The sequence below is a fragment of the Myotis daubentonii genome, chromosome 3 (assembly GCF_963259705.1).
Source record: "Myotis daubentonii chromosome 3, mMyoDau2.1, whole genome shotgun sequence".
Classification (NCBI taxonomy): Eukaryota; Metazoa; Chordata; class Mammalia; order Chiroptera; family Vespertilionidae; genus Myotis; species Myotis daubentonii.
The window spans coordinates 6,546,648-6,566,771 of record NC_081842.1 but is presented as its reverse complement, the minus strand read 5'-3'; the positions used below and the strand labels follow the sequence as shown (position 1 = coordinate 6,566,771).

Here is a 20,124-nt window from a genome sequence, read left to right as displayed (position 1 = left end):
CGAATTATTTTACAAAAATAACACAGCGCCATCCTGGACTCTCTGAAAGCACAGAGTGGCACGAAAAAAAAAATCACATCTGATCTGCAAATCAAAAAACAATCAGGGGTTGCAATCGCGAAAGAGGTCTTAATGTACTTTCCCTTGGTCATCTTGAGAGGGCAAGGATAGAGCCAGGGATAGGATAGAGCCAGGGCACGATGCCAGCGAGCAGTGACTGCAGACCTATTCTTTAAAAGGTACCTGAGTATGAAAGATTGTCCATCACTTGGGTTTTTACCAAAGCAATTGCATCCTAATAGAACATTATGACTTGCAGGTCCTTAAGAAAGTGGGATTGACCATGAACACCACCTGGAATTCCCTAGGCATCCCTTCTTCATGTGCTGTTGCATGAGTAGGAGGACTGTGCAGATCAAGTAGGGTCATACAATACCGGCACATAGGATCGTATTAGTGTGGTATGTTTACTACATAAAAACCACTTGGCTTTTTCTTCATATGTTTGGAATTCTTTGTTAAAAAAAATAGATATATACTAGAGGCCCGGTGCACAAAAATTTGTGCACTCAGGGGGGAGGGGGTCCCTCAGCCCGGCCTGTGCCCTCTTGCAGTCTGGGACCCCTCGGGAGATAATGACCTGCTGGCTTAGGCCTGCTCCTGGGTGGCAGAGGGCAGGCCCAATCCCTAGGTGCAGCCCCTGGTCGGGCTCAGAGCAGGGCAGATTGGGGAGTTTGGGCACCGCCCCCTGTCATGCACAGAGCAGGGCGGATTGGGAGGTGGTGATGCCACCCTCAGTCACACTCAGGGTAGGGCCAATTGGGGGGTTGGGGCACCGCCCCCTGTCACACTCAAGGCAGGGTCGATGGGGAGGTTGCAGCGCCACCCCGTCACGCACAGAGCAGGGCCCATCAGGGGGGTTGGGGCTCCGTACCCTGTCACGCACAGAGCAGGGCCCATCAGGGGGTTGGGGAGCTCCCCCGTCACTCACAGAGCAGGGCCCGTGGGGGGGGGGGTTGGGGCGCCGCCCCCGTCACACACAGAGCAGAGCCTGTGGTGGGGGGGGTTGGGGTGCGGCACCCTGTCACACACAGAGCAAGGCTGATCAGGGGGTTGAGGCGCCTTCCCGTCACGAACAGAGCAGGGTGGATAGGGAGGTTGTGGCCCCGCCCCCTGTCACACAGAGCCGCAGGGCGATCAGAGGTTTTGGGCGCTGCCCCCTGTCACGCTGATCCCGGTGCCAGGAGGCCTCATGGCTCCGCTGATCCTGGTGCTGGGAGGCATATTACTCTTTTACTATATAGGATAGAGGCCTGGTGCATGGGTGGGGCCGTTTGGTTTGCCCTGAAGGGTGTCCTGGATCAGGGTGGGAGTCCCCACTGGGGTGCCTGGCCAGCCTGGGTGAGGGGATGATGGCTGTTTGCAGCTGGACACACACCCTTCAGGGTGGGGGTCCCCACTGGGGTGCCTGGCCAGTCTGGGTGAGGGGCTGAGGGCTGTTTTCAGGCTGGTGGTGACTGAAGCTCCCAACCGCTCCTTTTTTTCTTTTTCTTTTTTTATTCTGGGCCAGCTTTAGCTCTGACTCCAGCTCTGAGGCCTCTGCTGCTGAAAGCAGGTATCTGGTTTGTTTGTGTTCTATAATCGAAACACTGTATCAACTCCAGCTCTGAGATCCTGGCTCGCTGAAAGCAGGTTTCTGGGGTTTTGTTTAGCTTCTATATTTGTAACTATGTTTCAAACTGCAAGCTCAGAGGCTGGCAAGGCAGGCGGGGAACGTTGGTTTCCTCCGTCACTGAAGCAAGCAAGCCTCATGTTAGTTTCAAGCTGCCTGGCTACCGGCCGCCATCTTGGCTAGCAGTTAATTTGCATATTGCCCTGATTAGCCAATGGGAAGGGTAGCGGATGTACGCTAATTGCCATGTTTCTCTTTTATTAGATAGGATATTGATTGATTTCAGAGAGGAAGGGAGAGGTAGAGAGAGAGATAGAAACATCAATGATGAGAGAGAATCACTGATCAACTGCCTCCTACACGCCCCACACTGGGGTCCGAGCCTGCAACCTGGACATGTGCCCTGACCGAGAACTGAACCATGACCTTCAGGTTCACAGGTCAACACTCAACCACTGAGCCATGCTGGCCAGAATTCTTTTTATTCTCAACATACTAGCTGTGAAGGAAAACACGCCAGTGGGGGGCATTCAGCAGGACTCTGGGTCCTCTTTTGGGAGAACTAACCAGGGGTCGTAGCCTGGGTTCCCTTTCTTGGTCAGGAGATACTTTCTCATAGAAATGTTTTAAATGAAGATGCAAGCCGTGTATTGTAAAATTCACCTATTGGAGTGTACAATGTGGCGGTTTTGGGTATATTCACAAAGCTGTGTAGCCATCACTACTATATAACCCTCAAGCATTCCCATCGCCCCCAGGAACCCTGTGCCCATCGGGTCCCTCCCACCCTCCTTCCTCAGCCCCTGGAAACCACAGATCTACCTTCGGCCTCCGTGGATCTGCCCACTGTGGACATATCCTGTGGAAGGAATCACACGGCACGTGGCTTTTTGTGTCTCACTTCTTTCACCGAGCATGAGCCTTCACGCTTCAGCCACGCGGTACCCCATGCCAGCACTCCAGGCCTTGCGATGGCTGAGTAACATTCCATCACTTGATGCTACAGTCTGAATTCTGTCTCCCCCAAATTAACACGTCGAAGCCCTCACCACTAATGCCTCAGAACGTGGCTGTGTTTGGAGCGAGGGCGTTTAAAGAGGTAACGGAGCTGTGTGCATGGTGGTGCCTCAGGCTCACCTCTCTGGAAACTCTTTTCGATCTCAATGCTCCACTTGCCGAACTCCATCCGGATTCTGGTGAACAGCCGGCTGTCGTCGCCAAACACAGACTCCTCCCCCTCTACTAGAGCTTGGATGTCCTGATTAAATGCATTGACTTTCTGTGAAGAGGAAGCACGAGTGGAGCTATGTCAGATGCCAGCGTGGCGGGATCTGAGATGAGACGCTTGCTGAGAGGCAAGGCATTCTTGCTGCCTACGGGCCACTCTGGGGAATGGGCACCAGGCCCCCCCACTCTTCCCTTAAGGCCTTCGGGGTCTTGGGTGAGTCCCATGATGAGGAATCCAGGAGCAATGTGACCCCCCACCCTCCACACCCCACTCTCCCTGCTCCTCGTCCCTCAAACCCGGCCCCTATCTGGTGCTCAGTGGACAGAAAAGAAAGAAGCACATAAGGCACGCGGCCCCTTTCATATATTCAGGGTGTGACACTTCAGCGCGATGCCACGGCGCTACTCACGTCAATCAGAAAGAACATTTTCTCCGTTTCTTCTTCCGGGATGTCCATGCCATACTTCTGCAACTGCTCTGTTATGCTCTGCTGGTTCTCCTTTATTTGATTTTCTAACAGGGGCAGAGATTTCTGGGGAAAGCAGGAAGAAAGTCATGGAAATACAGCAATGTGAACCGGGAATGAAAAGGTGGCCCAGGCCTCCCTCTGCGAGGTGCGGGGCAGCTGAGCAGTGCATCTGACTTCCTGGCTTCCTCTAGAAGGACTCTCCTGCCTAGAGAGAGGGCACTGCTTCCCACCCGGGCCTGCCCACCCTCCCGCTCCCGTCTAAATAGCCTTGCCCATGCCAGGCGACCCTTTGGCATGGCTCCTGGGCCCTGGAAAAGCAACTTGTCTAGTGGGTTTGGAAAAAGTGCAGCTGCAACAATTTGAGATTTAGCTACTTTCATGCTGTTGTGCAAGACGGAAAGTGATTAGGCCCTTGTGTCTCTAATAACAACGATAAGGTGGAGTGCACATGCCGGCTCAGCCTTCCACCGCGAGCATCTAAAGACGCCGACTAACATGTCACACGCAGCCTTTAAACGTGTCAGTGAGCTGGCAGGTGTTCACAGACACCCAGCAGCCAAAGCCGGCTGACAGTGGGTGCCCACGTGCCGGGAGCTGGTCCATCCTTACTGTTTCAAGGGACCTGGCATATATGGCATACAGTTCTTAATATGTTTGCTCACCTTCTTGGCGCTGTTTTTTAACCAAGGTCACCTCTCCGAGAAAGGTTGAATCCCCAGGTAGGGATTTTCCCCTGAAGTTAGGGAGGGAATAAAACCCCTCAACTAAGTGCCAGGCGGGTAATTAATCCCTTTAACTACGAACAATCATGCTTAAACTACATAATCTTTTCTCCCTGGAATGGAGATAAGAAACGCCCTAACCTTTGTAATAGAGATTGATAGGATTGAATCAACTGGTATAAATACAGTTGTAACAAGACAGAAACACTCAGAACTTAGAACAGAATCAAGAAGACAAAACCTACATGGAGCCTAGAGACAGAGCCTAGCGGGAGAACATGGCAAGGGATCCTGGACTGAACCTGACTACAGAGATTGGCAGGAGAACCTGACTGGAACCTGGACACTGAACCTGGCTGGAGAACCTGGACAGAACCTGGCTGAAGAACCTAGCGAGGGAACATGGCTACAGAACCTCTCTGGAGATCGAGACCAGAACTTGGCTAGAGATCCTGGCTAGGCTGCTGATCAACTGAACGCTGTCTCCGTGTCATTCCTTCTTCGCCGACTCCGTCTATGCCTTTGGGAACCCCTGGACCTGCTGGGGTTGGACCCTGGCACCCACGGATGCCAGAGGAGAGCCGAAGTGAGGCTCCATTTGGCCTCAAGGGCATTTGTGAGAGAGAAAGCTTGAACTCGCCTGACGTGATGCTGAGGCGAAGGAGAAATCCCCGGGGACTTGCTCCAGGCTGGAACCTAAGGGACGAGCACCTTCTTTCTAGATAAACCCAGGGTCCTGACAAGATGCCCTCATCACAGCAGGAGGCACAGCCTGCCCGCCAGCCCATTCCTGGGGGACTGCGTGCCACGCCTGGACTCTGTGCCGAGTGGAGAAGAGAAAATCTCCATGGAGAGTCTGTACCCACTGCCAGCACTCAGACAGGTTTGTTCCCCAACTTCACACTTGCTGAGGGCTCCCCAAACCTCCAGCTAAGAAGCTAACATGGTTCAAGCTAGAAGCAAACGCTGCCGCTCCCCGAAGAGCCCCATTGAACTCAGGCTTCTGCAAATCCCCACAGACCAAGTTCCAGGAAACTCAGGCTCCCAGTCCAAATTCCCGCCCAAGGCCCTGTGGGAACGGCCCGCAGAACCCAGCACACCCGGCTTCTGATTCTGGAACCATCGAGTTCAAGGCACAACAGAAATACATGCAAAGGCATCTTTTAAAAGGATCGAAAATGGGAAAGAGCAAGAGACTGTGCGGACAGATTGGAAAAGAAGCAGAGAAATGTTAAGAAATAAAATACGATCATTACAATTACCAAGACAGGCTGACAGTGGCAGGCGGTGAGAAAGGAAGCGTTAGAACAGTGCTCAGAAGGTCTTGATTTTTAATTCGACCAAGTGGACACTGAGAGCATCCCTCTCACTGTGTGGTCCTCTGATAAGCACCATGCATGACCCGGGCCCTCTCTAGAAACGGGGGGTTTCGGGCCACACTCCAGACCCGCTGAGCCTGGTCCTGCGTCTTCACAGACGCCCAGGAGTTCCGTGTGCTCGCTGACAGTTCAGCGTCGCCATGCCACGGTCCAGCTTGCTGTTTGTAGGATTCTACCCAGAGGACATTCAGCCCTCCCTGTGCTTACACTGATGTGTGCGATGAGCTCATTGGTCAGTCTTTCTGCCAGGCAGGGGATTGTGGCCTTTCCCTCCTCCAGGAGATCCCTGCAAGAGAAGACGGCATGCACACCCATCTTAGTGTAGCCACAGGCGGCTTTGTGCGGCTGCCTGCGGAAGTCACGGCAAATCCAGTAACTTCCAACTGGAGGGAGTGCCCTGCTGTTGCTAGGTGCCCCGCCAATGTTCAGAATTGGATCGTATAGAAGGATGACTGCGTTTTAGTCAATTCAGATCATTCAAAAGTAGTATAGAATGACCCCTTCCAGTTGATGTGTGAAATGTGTCTTTACAAAAATACAGCCACCTACAGATACGTTTTCATCACACACACACACACACACACACACTTCTGTGTGTACCACGCATGTAAATATACATAGTGCATATCGGTAGAGGACTTCATAAAATTATATTGACCCGTATTTACATAGGTGTGAGGGTCACCATGGAACCAGGGGACATGGCTTCCCCGAGAGGAGGACTGAAACCATGGCTGCTCGGGCGAAGGAAGCCAAGCCCTCCTCGCAGTCAGTCCAACTCTGAGTTCCCAGGGTGAGCTATGACAGGGCTCTGGCATTGCACAAAGCTGGGCAGGATAAAAGGCAGGAAAGCATGAGTCGACATACCTATTAGTGAGATTACACACAAGCTCAAGTTCTCTTTCCACACCTGTCCATTTGTCTAATTGTCGTAAAATACACATCTCATAAAATTTACCGTTTTAACCATTGCTAAGTGCACAGCTCAGGGGTATTGAGCACATCGACGCTGTTGTGCAAACATCTCCACCATCCAGCTCCTGAACGTTCCATCTTCTCAAACTGAAACCCTGTCCCTGTTGAACACTAACTCCCCATCCCCCAGCTCCAGGCCCTGGCTCCCACCAGCCTACACTCTGTCTCCATGACTACGACCACTCTCGGGGCCTTAGGTAAATCATACAGTGACCAGCTTATTTCACTTAGTATACTGTTCTCAAGGTTCATCCATGTTGTAGGAGGAGTCAGAATGTCCTTCTTTCTTAAGGCTAATATTCCATCGTATGAATAGATCACATTTTGTTGACCCATTCATCCATCGATAGATACTTGAGTTGTTTCATCTTTCAGCCTTTGTGACCAGTGCTGCTGTGCTCAGAGGTGTGTGAATACCTGTTTACACACCTGTCAATTCTGAACAAGACTCTCCACGGGCTTCTGGGAGACTTGATCGTGATGATATCAACATGTGCGTGGGGCTCCACCTGCATACACAGGTGTGCACACAAGGGCCTCAACATCCCATAAGTGCCTTTTCATTGACATCTTTTTGGCCGGGTACCAAAGCGCCCTGCAGAGGCTGTGCCAGAAGGCTCCCTGCCCCGGGGACAGAGCCAGGCTCCTTCCTTCCCGCCACCTCTGCATCTTCTCAGTCTTTTAAATCTGACCAATTTATCTGTCTCTTCCTTTGAAAAAAATTCTTGTCTTTGGCCTTAGAGTTAGACAGATCTCTATCATGGGATTCTAAACCCTCCATCTATAAGCTTCAACCAGTATTTATTTCGGTGTAATGTGAATGTTCAGGGCACAAAGTTTAACTTTTTCCCCCAAACATTAAATGATTTTTTCAGTGCCACTGATTAATCATCAAAATGACATGGCCCATGGATTTGAAAGGCCACATTTATCATATATCCAATACATGTATCTGGGTCTATTTTGGATTTTCTACTTTTTCCCTATTTGTTGTATTTATGCTTTTATTCTGGTTCCAGCACCGTACTATTTAAATTATTGTAGCAAGTTCACTCCTTAATTTGATTTTTTTACAAGTTTGTGGGGGTTTTCTTTTGTTTTGTTTGCCTTGCATGTGAATTCCTCCATCTTTCTTCCAGGGAAATCCCACAGTCACTCTCAGGATCAAACACTCACACATTGGCCCCAATATCCGCTTTTGGAAGAGGTGGTTTTCCCCGGGGAGGACAGAGTCCTTGGTTAGGTTTGACCTTGGGAAAGCGGAGCCGGGTGTACCTGAAATACGGATGGTCCTCAAAGAAAGCCCTCTCCCTCTGCAGGGCCTTGGACAGGCTCATCTGGTACTGGATGTCCTGCTGGCCCCGGCACTTGACAATCATGTAGCCCTTCTTCAGGTGGTAGACGAGGTTTCGCACCACGTCAACGACCTTGTCTTCCGTGCCTCTGTCCACCAGGTCGGGCTTTGTCAGGATCCCTGTGAACCGGAGACTTTCAATTAGGGGACAGTCACAGCTCGGGGACACTCACAGCTCCGTTGGAGCGAGGAGTGGTCAGCTCACCACCTGGGGGAGGAGAGTCTCCTGGCCTCCCGCTTCCTCCCAACCTTGCTGGAGGGCAGACCATAGGGCTTGCAGAGCCCAGGTGCAATGCACGGAACTTTCCATCTTCCCCGTCTGACACTGTCCCCATTAAACACTCACTCCCCATTCCCCCCTCCCAGCCCCTGGCACCCTTCATTCTGCTTTCTATCTATGAGTCTGACTCCTCTAGGGACCCAATCTATGTGTTATTTGGCTTATTTCACCTGGCAAAATATTTTCAAGGTTCATCCCTGTTGTGGCATGTGTCACACGTCCTTCCTTTTTTCCCACCCTCAGATTCACTGTTAATTGACATAACTGCTTTCAGGTTTTGCCCCAATCCCTGAACTCACCAGGCCTTTTGTAAGCAGGCAGACAAGGGTTATGAGCCCACTTGTGGCCAACAAGAATCCACATGACCCGTGCCATCGGGACTCAGTGGGCACCAAACCTGACACCTTAGCAGTCTCATCTGCTGGGTGCAGCCCCCTCCCCACCCTGCATGTGTGCCAACAAACACCCATTAGGATTCAAGGGATGCTTACCCACTATCAGACCCCCTACCATTTGTCGGTTCGTCCCTCTTCTTACCTATGGTCCTGTCTCCATCGGGGTCCACCTCCTGAGCCATGCTCAGCGCCTCTGTGGTGGCGATGTCCACGTTACTGGGCACCACCACCAACATGATGGTCTGTTGCCTCAGGATGTACTTCTTGATGAGTGCTGTAATCTGTAAGAAAATGAGAGGATGTGAGAGTTAAGATATCTTAGGTCCTTGGAGTCCCAGGCGTATCCTCCCCTCAACACAAGCCTAGCAGCTCTTCCCGAGCCAGAGTTTGAGGAACTAAGTTCTCTGTGGCAGAAAGAGCTCTGGGGTCAGGGAAAACCGAGGTTTCTGCTCATTAATCATCTCCTAAAACTCAAATCTGATGGTCACAAAAAAACAAGATGCTACAAGAATTGCTCAAGTCTTGCCTAAGTCATTAATCCACAGGGTGAGAGTCATTGATAGGGAAATATCATTATATTGTTTCTAGTGCTCTCTCTTCCCACGTAAGATCCATCTCTAATACATGCCAGTTTAGATATGCCACAAAATGTGACTATACCTAAAAATGCATCACCATAAAAAACATAAAACATAGAAAACACATTTCCAGACGAGATCAGGCGCGTTCAGGGTGGTATGGCCGTAGACAGAAAACACATTTCCAATTTTGCCTGTTTGCCTCACTCTCTCCAGAGAAGCCTCTACCTGACTTGGTGGAGAAAACTGCAGCCATCATGCGCTCAGAATTCCCTACTCATACCTCCTAATATCCAACCCTCAGCCTCAGCCCTGAATTCTCTATTGCTCTAATGAAGCCTCCCTCCCCGGCAAGACCAAGGTCAAGATGAAGCCTGAAGTTTCACCTGACGTCCGATGTCAGCTGGCTGATTGCCCACAGCCACCCTGGTGATGCCAGGAAGGTCTATCAGGGTCAGATCTGGCACGTGAGGGGAGCTGACCTCCAGATTAATTAGCTCTTGACTGATTCCCACACCTTCCCCAGCAATGACATTCTGGGCTAGAGAAGAAGAAAAAAAGAAAAACCAAATAGCACTTAGGATGAAAGTTACCCATTACAGCGAATCCGCTGAAGGCAACACCTACCAGTCACTTTTGTACCTTCCCCAAATGACTGAAACTTATGTGACATGGTAGGAAGAAATTAAAGTCAATAAGGAAAAGTTATATATTCATCTCAATCACAGTTAGCAGAGACTAACTGTGTTACTCCTTTGTCTTTATCAACTTCAAGTCTGATTTCTCCCTTTGGATGTCTCAAATTGGTCAAATGGTCTCTGTGGTTTACATCTACCGAGACCTTCCATAAATTAGTCTAAACAAGGATTCTGTAAACACATCTATTCTGCTCCTGGAGAAAAAGGCCCACCCAGATTCCTCTTCCATCAGGTCTGCGGAGTGGGGAAGCCCTTAAATAAAAAAGACTCAATATTTGGAGACAAGCTTTCCATTTTAAAATTCACATCATCCTCAGATACTTAACGTGTATACTAAGCAATACATTACTGAGGTCAGAATCTGCTCAAAACACTGTCTTAATGAGGGAAAAGAAGATAAAATATGAGAGAGCTGGGGCCTGATGAGCAGGAGGGAGAGAGGGATGGATGGTTCCCAAAGGTGCCAGGCGGACCCAGAAAGGAGAGAGTGGGAACATGGACAGGCAGACCCCACCCACTTCACCTGGTTTGACCTGACATCCAAATAGGTGAGGATGAATGAATATGGGGTACTTACCTTTCCTGATTTCCTGTTCTACCTCCGAAGCAGTTGAAAGATCAATCTCCAGGTCCCGGTAAGTGACTTTGCCTTTCCACTCATCATCATGCCTAAGTTTTCTCAGTTTCAGCACCAGGGGACATCTTGTAACAATACCTAGGAAGCCAGGTGCATATCAGTTCCATACTCCGCTCTTAAAAGTCCTATATGGTGGCCTTGGATCAATGGCTCTCAAAGTTTCATATAATCTTGGAGACTGTTCACACTGCTAATGTTCTGGTCTCACCCTCTGATACTCTGATGCATGACGTCTGTGATAGCCTCAGAAATATGCACTTAGAATATACATCTGAGGTGGTTTTTGGCTCCATAATGCTTGAAAGCCTCTATTTTAAGTATCTTGCTTCATCCCAGTGTTTTGTCCCCAACTCAGGTGGGATATAACAAACTTATGCAAACATCCTCCATTATCCCCTAATATACACACTACTCCTGTCAGAAAGGCATCTATCCAGAAAGACCAAGACCAAAGATGGTCTATCCAGCTTCCATATCCAGAGCATGTCAAGACCCATTTCAGGTTTGTCTGTGTCCATGAGCCCTCACTGATATCCTTGGTCTTGTAGCTCAAACAGCACCAATGATCAGAGAACCAATCTTTGCCTCTCAGATGGAGGGTCAGCTCTGGGGAAGGAGCTCAGGAAAGACACCCACATGCACAGAATCCTGGGCTGGATATGCACTTACTCAAGACCTTCCACACAGGCAGGTAATGTATAAACCACACAGAATTGTGCAGTGAGTGGGTATTATGGACTAAATGGTGCCCCCCTCAAAATTTACATGTTGAAACCCCAACCTCCAATGTGACTGTATTCGAAGATAGGACCCTCCTTTAAAGAGGTGATTAAGGTTAAATAAGGTCCTAAGGGTGGGTCACTAACCAATATGGCTGGCATCCTTCTAAAAAGAGGAAGAGACACCACACGTGTGTACACACAGAGAAAAGGCCATGTGAGGATTCAAGGAGAAGATGGTCATTTGCACAAGGAGAGAAGCCTTGGGAGAAACCAAGCCTGTTCACACCTTGATTTTGAACTTCTAGAGCCACCAGAACTGTGAGAAACAAATTTCTATTGTTTAAGTCACTCAGCCTATGGTAGTTTGCTATGGCAGCTGCAGCTGACTGATAGAGAGGGTAAGTTCTTACCGCTGCCTCTGGGGAGGGAGACACCAGACAGCGCCTCCAGCACGGAGCTCTTGCCCGAGCTCTGGTCCCCGATGACGGCGATGGCAGGCAGGGCCAGGTCCTGCTCCACACCCAGGGCCCGCAGGGAGTCAATGAGGTCGATGCAGGGGCGCACCTTCTCCTCGTACTGGCTGCACAGGCTATTCTCCAACGTCTAGCAAAAGCAGAATCAGAGAATTTTGTCATGGCTTGCAGGTCATGCTCTATCAAAGATGGACAACTTCAACTTGCCTAATATATAGGTTATTCAAGTTACCAAAAGAGAGTAGGAGAGGAACAGGAAATAAGGAAAAAGAAATGATAGATTAACATTTTCCCAAGCTTGATGAAAACTATTAAACCAAAGATCCAAGAAATTCAATGAACCTCAAGCACAAGAAACTATTGTGAACTACATCAATCTAGTCCAATTGCTCAAACACAGCGATATTGAGAAAATGGTTAGAGCAGTCAGAGAATGACATGTTACGTACAGAGGAACACAAGTGAGATTTCAGCAGACTTCCATCAGAAATCATGCAAGTGAGAAGACAGTGGAACAGCACTTTTAAAATACTGAATATGCCTTTTAAAAATGAAAGTGAAATAAAGACTCTTTCAGATATACCACAGGTGAACAAATTCATCACAAGCAGACTTGCACCACAGGGAATGTTAAATTCCTTCCAGCAGAAGGAAAATGGCACTGGATGGGAATCTTAATCTACACAAAGGAATCTACACTAGAAATGGTAACTACTATACTTTTTTAATTATTGAAATACATTTAAAATAAATTTGACTGAACAAAAATAACAATGTATTGTGGGGTTTATGATATAGATAAAGTTAAAATTCATGGCAAAAATAGCATGAAGGCCAGGAGGGGAGACATGAGAGCATACTATCGTCAGGTTCTTATATTAGACATGAAATAGTATAATATTCCTTGAAGGTAAAGTTAATAACATTTAATAGAGACACTCAGGCAGTTCTATGTAATAAGCCAACAAAGAAGGTAAAATAGAATCATAAAAAAATACTTGATGAACTTAAAAGAAGGAAGAAAAAGAAGAAATGAAGAACCGATAGGGTAAATAGAAAATAAATAGCAAAATGATCTTCTCAAAACCATTAATACTAACAATCACAACAAATATAAATGGTCTAAATACTCATAGAACAGTCAAAATGACTTTGAAAATAAAGAACAAAATTGGAGGGCTAACATTACTATATTTCAATAATTGTTATAAAGTTTCAGTAACCCAAACAATGTAATCTATAATAATAAAATCATAATATGCAAATCAACTGAACCACCGAACAGCAGAACGACCATCTGGACAACCTTCCGGACAACCATGCTATGACACCCCTGGCACCACCAGCTAAGGCGGGTGTGATGCGATTGGGGGGCCAGCCATCACCCCATGATGGCTTTGCAGAGGGAGGCCCAGGCTACCTGGAAGCAGCGCTGTGGCGGGTGGGCAGGGCCTCCCTCTGTGGGGGTGATCTATCATGGAGCCCTGGCTGGGTGGGCAGGGCCTACCTCTTTGGGGTGATCAATCATGGGGTTCCTAGACTGTGAGAGGGCACAGGCCGGGCTGAGGGACTTCCACCTCCCCCCCAGTGCACAAATTTCATGCACTGGGCCTCTAGTACTGGTATAAAAATGGAGAAAGAAATTGATAGAACACATACATTTCCAGAAATAAACTGACATATATATGAATAACTGAGTTTTGACAATAGTGTAAGAACTATGCAGTGGAAAAAGGATAAGCTTTTCAACAAACGGTATTGAGATAATCTAATTACCAACATGCAAAAAAACAACACACACCACCTAATATCTATCACACCATATACAAGCATTAGCTCACAATGGGTCATAAACCTAAATGCAAAACTTAAAACTACAGAAGTTCTAGAAGAAAACATGGAAGAAAATCTCTGTGACTGTGGATTAGGCTATGGTTTCTTAGGTATGGTTCCAAAAGCAGAATCCATAAAGGAAACCAACTGACAAATTCAACTTCATCAAAATGAAAACATTGTATGTTTAAATGAGGCTGTTAAGAGAATGAAAAACAAGCTACAGTCTGGGAGAATATGTTTGCAAAGCATACATCTGACAAAGGACTTGTACCCAGAATTAAAAGAACTCTCAAAACTCAACAATGAGAAAACCACCCAATTAAGAAAAAGAGAAATTAATTTTATCTTTTCCTTTTTTTAAAAAAATATATTCTATTGATTTTTTACAGAGAGGAAGGGAGAGGGATAGAGAGTCAGAAACATCCATGAGAGAGAAACATCGATCAGCTGCCTCCTGCACACCCCCCAGTGGAGATGTGCCCGCAACCAAGGTACATGCTCTTGACCGGAATCGAATCCAGGACCCTTCAGTCTGCAGGCTGACGCTCTATCCACTGAGCCAAACTGGTCAGGGCTTATCTTTTCCTTTTTAATTCCCATTTTTGAGTGTCTTTTATAATATACATAAATTTTACTAGAATATTTCCTTTACATTGTGGTAAGAAGCTACTTATATTTTGGGCCAGACAAGTCTTTGTGGTGGGGGGCTATCCTGCATTCTAGTATTATAAGGAGATTTACCAGAATCCTGGGCCTCTATTCACTATTCTCCATGAGTTGTTTTGTTGTTGTTGTTGTTATTGTTTTTTAATGGTTCAAACATTTTTAAGTATATTTTACTAGAGGCCTGGTGCACGAAATTCATGCACTCATGGCGGGGGGGGGGGGGGGGAACCCTCAGCCCAGCCTGCGCCCTCTAGCAGTCCAGGACCCCTCACTCCTCACCACCCACCTGCTCGCTGCACTCGACTCTCTGCTTCTTAGCTTTGCTGCGGAAATGGGAGAGGCTCCCACCACGACTGCTGCGCTCGCCAGTCGTAAGCCTGGCTTCTGGCTGAGCGGCGCTCCCCCTGTGGGAGCACACTGACCACCAGGGGGCAGCTCCTGCATTGAGCATCTTCCCCCTGGTGGTCAATGTGCATCATAGCAACTGGTCATTCTGCCATAATGGTCTCTTAGGCTTTTATTATATAGACTAGAGGCCCAGTGCTTTTATTATATAGACTAGTGGCCCGGTGCACTAATTCATGCACCAGTGGGGTCCCTTGGCCTGGCCTGAGGGATTGGGCCAAAACCTGCTCTCCGACATCCCCCAAGAGGTCCCGGATTGTGAGAGGGCACGGGCCAGGCTGAGGGACCCTACTGGTACACAATAGGGGCTGGGGAGGGATCGCAGGAGGTTGGCCACCTGGGGAGGGATCGCAGGAGTGCTCCAGGGCATGTCCGGCCCATCTCGCTCAGTCCCGATTGGCCAGACCCCAGCAGCAAGCTAACCTGTCAACTGTCTCCCCCTGGTGGTCAGTGCACATCATAGTGAGCGGTTGAGCGGCCTTAGCATATCATTAGCATATTATGCTTTAATTGGTTAAATGGACAACTGGATGATTGGACACTTAGCATATTAGGCTTTTATTATATAGGATTGATTTTTACAGAAAGGGAGAGGGAGAGTTAGAAACATCAATGAGAAAGAAACATCGATCAGCTGCCTCCTGCATAAACCCCTACTGGGGATTGAGCCCACAACCAAGGTACATTCCCTTGACCAGAATTGAACCTGGGATCCTTTAGTCTGCAGGCCAACGCTCTATCCATAGAGTCAAACCGGTTAGGGCCTCCATGAGTTTTGACAACCAAAATGTCTCCAGACTTTGCAACATGTTCCAAGAGGCAAATTTGCCTCAGGTTGCAAACCACTGCCTTACAGAATATGCATGAGTTCAAAACTTCATATACGGGAATACTGACAAATTCAGTAGAAAAGGGGGTACACACTGGCAAGGACTCCCTCAACTAACCTTGAGTGGGGCTCTATTGAGTCCTCTCCTCAGCCTGCTGCTAAGCCAGTTCATCCAGAATCCCTCACCTTTGATAGCTCATCAAGTCCCTCCCCCTCCCCCACCCCTCAATCTTAGCATTTCTCCCTCCTCTCTCTCACCCTGCCCACTGGCTATAAACTCCAGTTGTACTTATATTCCACACTGAGCTCAATCTCTCTCCTCCGTTGCAATAGTCTTGAATAAAATCTTCTTTGCTATTTTTTTAAGTATCTAGTGCAATTTTTCTCCATAAGAACACTTAAGAAAGCAGAACACCCTGCCACAGGGAAAGCCCATGTGTCCATGAGTAGCCTCAGTATCCAACCCCCTTTTTGGTTTTCTTTTTTTTTTAATCATCCCTTCACAAGAGTGTATAGAAGATGAATCATTAGCAAATGCACATGTGCCAATCACCTGGGTTAAGAAAACACATATTCTCAGGATTTAAGACACTCCGTCCACCCCTCCCCAATCACCGGCCTCCTATTGCCCCTTCACCGCCCAGAAGGTCCTTCTACCCTGAGGTGTGTGATAACCATACTGGCTCTTCTTCATCGCTGTACCACCGAACCATCTTTCCCTGAACAACACACTGCTTACTGTTGCTTGTTTTGGAACTTTACATAAATGAGATCACACTGTTCATTTCTTCTATGACGTGATTCTTTGGCTCACCACTGTTTCTTAGACGCAGCTATCTGGATGCCTGGAAACCTAGCTCATTCATTTCACCGCTATATCCTAGTAGAACTCTGCTGCATATGCATACCACAAGCACACATGGGCACCTGTGTTGGTTCTGGGTTTTGCTATTTATAAACAATGCTGTTTATAAACAGCATTGCTCCCAGGGGGAATGGGCAAGCGTTTGCATAGTGGTTTTCAAACGTAAACCTGAAGCAGAATCATCTGGAGGGCTTGTTAAAGGCCCCCTCCTGGAGTTTTAGTTTTCTAGGTCCAGGGGAGGAGTGTGTGTGGGTGTGAACATGCGCATTTCAAGTATCATCTGCATAGTAGCATCCCAGGCGATGCTGATATCACTGCTTTGGGGGCCACACTTTGAGAACCAAGATCGACGCCTAGAAGTAGAATTGCCAGATCACCAGACACACTGTTCAACTTGCCTGGAAGAGGTTAGGCTACTTCCTAGCAGGTGGGTGTGAGCTGTGCGAATCCTTACTGCCCCCTACACCACCAGTTACAACCAGGCCCAAGACAGTTAGTTACACAGTTGGAGATCCGTTCCTACAGCACAGCCGTAAGTCGGAACCCACCTACGTAAGCACCTACGTCACTCACATGGAGCACATCCACAGCAGTGATGAAGTGAAACAGTAAAAAATTTAAAAAGATAACAATTCCTGACCTTTACTTGTGGTAAATAACAAAAAACATAAAGCACATATGTACATACGTCAACATGACAGAACTTTTTTTTAATAAATAAATGGGAGATGGTGACGTAACCACGAAACAATGTGCATCAAGTCTGACGTAACCCGAGGACTGTCTGTATTAGGGTGGGAAGATGGGCGGGCCTTTTTATTTTCCTATGTCCTTCAACATGGTTTTTAATATTAAGATACTGATAACACTGATCATGAAAATGGAGTCAGCTTGAAAGGAGCTGATCCGTGGCTTGAAAACACGTAATAGCAAGAAAAGGAGCTTTTTCTAAGTGCCCAAGCTTCCTGCATTCACTCCTCTCAACAGCCACCTGAAGTAACTACTATTCTTATGCCCTTTAAAGATGGAAAACCAGGCACATAAAGGGAGGAATAACCGAAGATCACGCAGCTGAAAGTGTCAGTGTTGGGATCAAATGTAGGCCGACTGACTCCAGAAGCTAAATTTGGTTCCCAACAAAACTATGTCTTGATTCTGGGAAAACAGACACCACAAGGCTGCCCTGTGAGGGAATGTCATGATGACACCTCAGAGGGTTGCAGTTTGAGACTGAATCATCACGTGAGCAACCGGAAACACGGGGTTCCTAGCGCCCAGGGCCCAGGCCAAAACTGCACCCTAACCAGCATCAGCTAAGGCAAAAAGTCTACATTCAGTTGCAAGAAGGGCTCAAGCTGTAGGATCCATATCCTTGTTCTGCTCTGAGAGAGACGTGAGGGAGCGAGCCTCTCCGGCCACTGTGGCATCGCCACGCACGGGGCAGCTCTGAAATGGACACGGCTCACATCCACAGGGAGAGTGATTTCCAGGCAGCAACTTACTGTCTCCAGATTTCCCTCCGGCTCAACAGCATCTCCATTTGGTAAGGGATGACTGGATGCAGGGGTGGAATCAGGAGTTGCTGTTTCCATGTTAGAATGAACTGTCTTCTCCCTTTACCGGTTCAGCTTAAAACCAAGCAGATCAGGATGAACAGTCAGAAGCTGGGCACATTCAATCATGCAGCCAAGCCCACCACTCTGCTGACTGAAAAAGAAATGGCAACAGGAGCCGGCGGAAGCAAAGGTCCGATGATGACAAAGGCTGCTTCCCACCCAGCTCAGGGGTCTACAGAATATGCTTCTAGACCCCAAAAGATTTTTTTAAACTAGGTATTTCCTGTCATAATTTTAGGTTGAACATCAAACGTTTTTTTCACCACGCCTGGCTGGTGTGGCTCACTGGTTGAGTGTTGACCTATGCACCAGAGGTCATAGGTTTGATTCCCAGTTAGGGCACATATCAGGGTTTTGGCTCAATCCCCAGCGGGGTGGGGGGTGGGGGGGAGTGCAGGAGTCAGCCTATCAATGATTCTCATCATTGATGGTTCTATCTCTCTCCCTCTCCTTTACTCCTCTCTCTAAAATTTAATAAAAACATATGAAAGATTTTTTTTCTCACCATAAATTTAGATAGTGGCAAAGAATGAAATTTATGATATATTTTTTAAGTTTACATTTAAAAATAAAATTATCGTAGAATTCATTCTAAAAAAAAATAGAACTCATTCTAATGCAGCTGAAGGAATCTAATTATGGTAATTTGATACCCAAACCTATCGTTTAAAAAAATATTAACTCCAAGTCATCTATTCTTGATCCCTGATTTCATATTTTCATTCCATTTCTTCCACATAAGTGTATCTCAATGTTATTCATTTTATTCTTGAAAGTATTTAACTGGCCACTTTATACTTGCCTGCACACTATAAATATATATGCATATATTTGAAATTCACTTGAAAAATTTTCTGAGACCACAAGTCTCCAAACATTAAATTTTACACAACCAATAATCTTGGATAAACGTAAATAAAAATATCCTCCTTTGGTTTAAAATAAATGTGATAAAAAATATAAAGCACCTACTTACGTCCAATGTAACTTCCTTTTCCTTGACGACGTAAAGTTGACGAGTTGGACAGGAAGGCAAAGCTGTTCTCCTACACCGCCTTCAAGTCATGGAAAACACACAAATTAGACCAAAACCCTGCACATAAGTGAGAGAACTCATCTAGGTCCTTTCCCATAGCTGCCCATGGTGCAAACACAGAGGGGACAGAGGGACCCACTTTGAGGCCCATTCGTGGTTCCCGGAATCCTTCTTGTAAATCCTGAATGTTTTAATTCTGAGACAGGTGGATAAGGTACAGAACCTTGCTGCCTGAATCAGTAAATTTATTTTCCTGAATCAAAATTTTTTTCTGATACTCTCTATGCTTCTTCTCTGATCTCCCAAGAGCTATGCAGTCTTTCTCAATATTAAAAGGCAAGATTAAAAAAAAACACACACAAAAGGGAGACTGGGATGAATTCCTTTTATGGAAAAGTGGGAGAAAGGTGACCAGGAAAGGCGATCAATTTTAGAGTACTGCGGGCTTTTGCAATGTGTAAGTGTACCCCTGACCCCATGCCTTTGGAAAGACTTCTGTGCTCAGGAAGCTCTCAGGAATTGTATTTATAAATACATTCCCTTCCTGTGTTTTTGTTTGTTTGTTTTTCTTGTCATGATTCTCTCTGGCTATGTATGTCTTGTCTGGGTGCTAAGGTCCTCTGCGGACAATTGTTCAGTTCAGGAACCACAACTACATTTATTTAGAGCGTTAGAGATGCCAGAAGGTAATACAATTAAAAAAAAAAAATTCGCCCTAGCTGGTTTGGCTCAGTGGATAGTGTCAGTGTCCCGGGTTCGATTCCAGCAAGGGCAGTAGGGGGCGTGCAGGAGGCAGCTGATCAGTAAGGTCTCCTTCATCATTGATGTTTCTCTCTCTCCCTCTCCCTTCCTCTCTGAAATCAATAAAAACATATATTAAAAAAAAATTCCCAGTAAAAGAGCCCCCGCCATTGGGGGTCAGAGCTCCATCCTGCCTCCTCCTCCGCATTTCCCTGCCGAATGCTTGCGGTGCTTTTTTGGCTTCCCTTCCCTCCAGGCTGTTGTTTCCTCTGAGGACCGGACAGCCCTGGACTCCAGAGACACCCTGAAGCCAAGTCCGCTGGGCGAGGCGTGTCTCATTGCCAGCCATGGCGACGCAGCGCAACATGCCAGGACGAGAAATGGAAACTATGTTGTGCAAAGTTTTTGCAGAAAAGCCGCCGGCTGGCGGGGCTGTTTTAGGTCGGTCTCCCGGGAGCCTGGGCAGCCTGAAGGCGACCCGAGTGTGCTCAGGCCCAGCGAACAACGTCATTCCCATCAGGACTGTTATTAGCAGCCCCGCAGCGCCC

General features: G+C 47.4%; 1 protein-coding gene across 2 annotated transcripts in view; it reads right to left on the bottom strand.

Annotated features, from left to right (window-relative positions):
* The window catches only part of MX1 (MX dynamin like GTPase 1), a 29,253-nt gene that overhangs the window by 8,919 nt on the left and 210 nt on the right, over nt 1-20,124 (bottom strand). The window contains exons 2-11 of one of the 2 annotated variants that reach the window (XM_059686502.1): nt 18,772-18,854; nt 17,686-17,811; nt 11,520-11,712; nt 10,328-10,465; nt 9,439-9,593; nt 8,617-8,755; nt 7,721-7,919; nt 5,678-5,756; nt 3,310-3,432; nt 2,810-2,951 (exon numbers count right to left, since the gene is read on the bottom strand). In XM_059686502.1, coding sequence (XP_059542485.1) covers nt 2,810-2,951; nt 3,310-3,432; nt 5,678-5,756; nt 7,721-7,919; nt 8,617-8,755; nt 9,439-9,593; nt 10,328-10,465; nt 11,520-11,712; nt 17,686-17,775 — 1,258 coding nt within the window. In that variant the 5' untranslated portion in view covers nt 17,776-17,811; nt 18,772-18,854. The remainder of the gene's footprint in view (nt 1-2,809; nt 2,952-3,309; nt 3,433-5,677; nt 5,757-7,720; nt 7,920-8,616; nt 8,756-9,438; nt 9,594-10,327; nt 10,466-11,519; nt 11,713-17,685; nt 17,812-18,771; nt 18,855-20,124) is intronic. The other variant, XM_059686501.1, reaches the window with a different exon arrangement.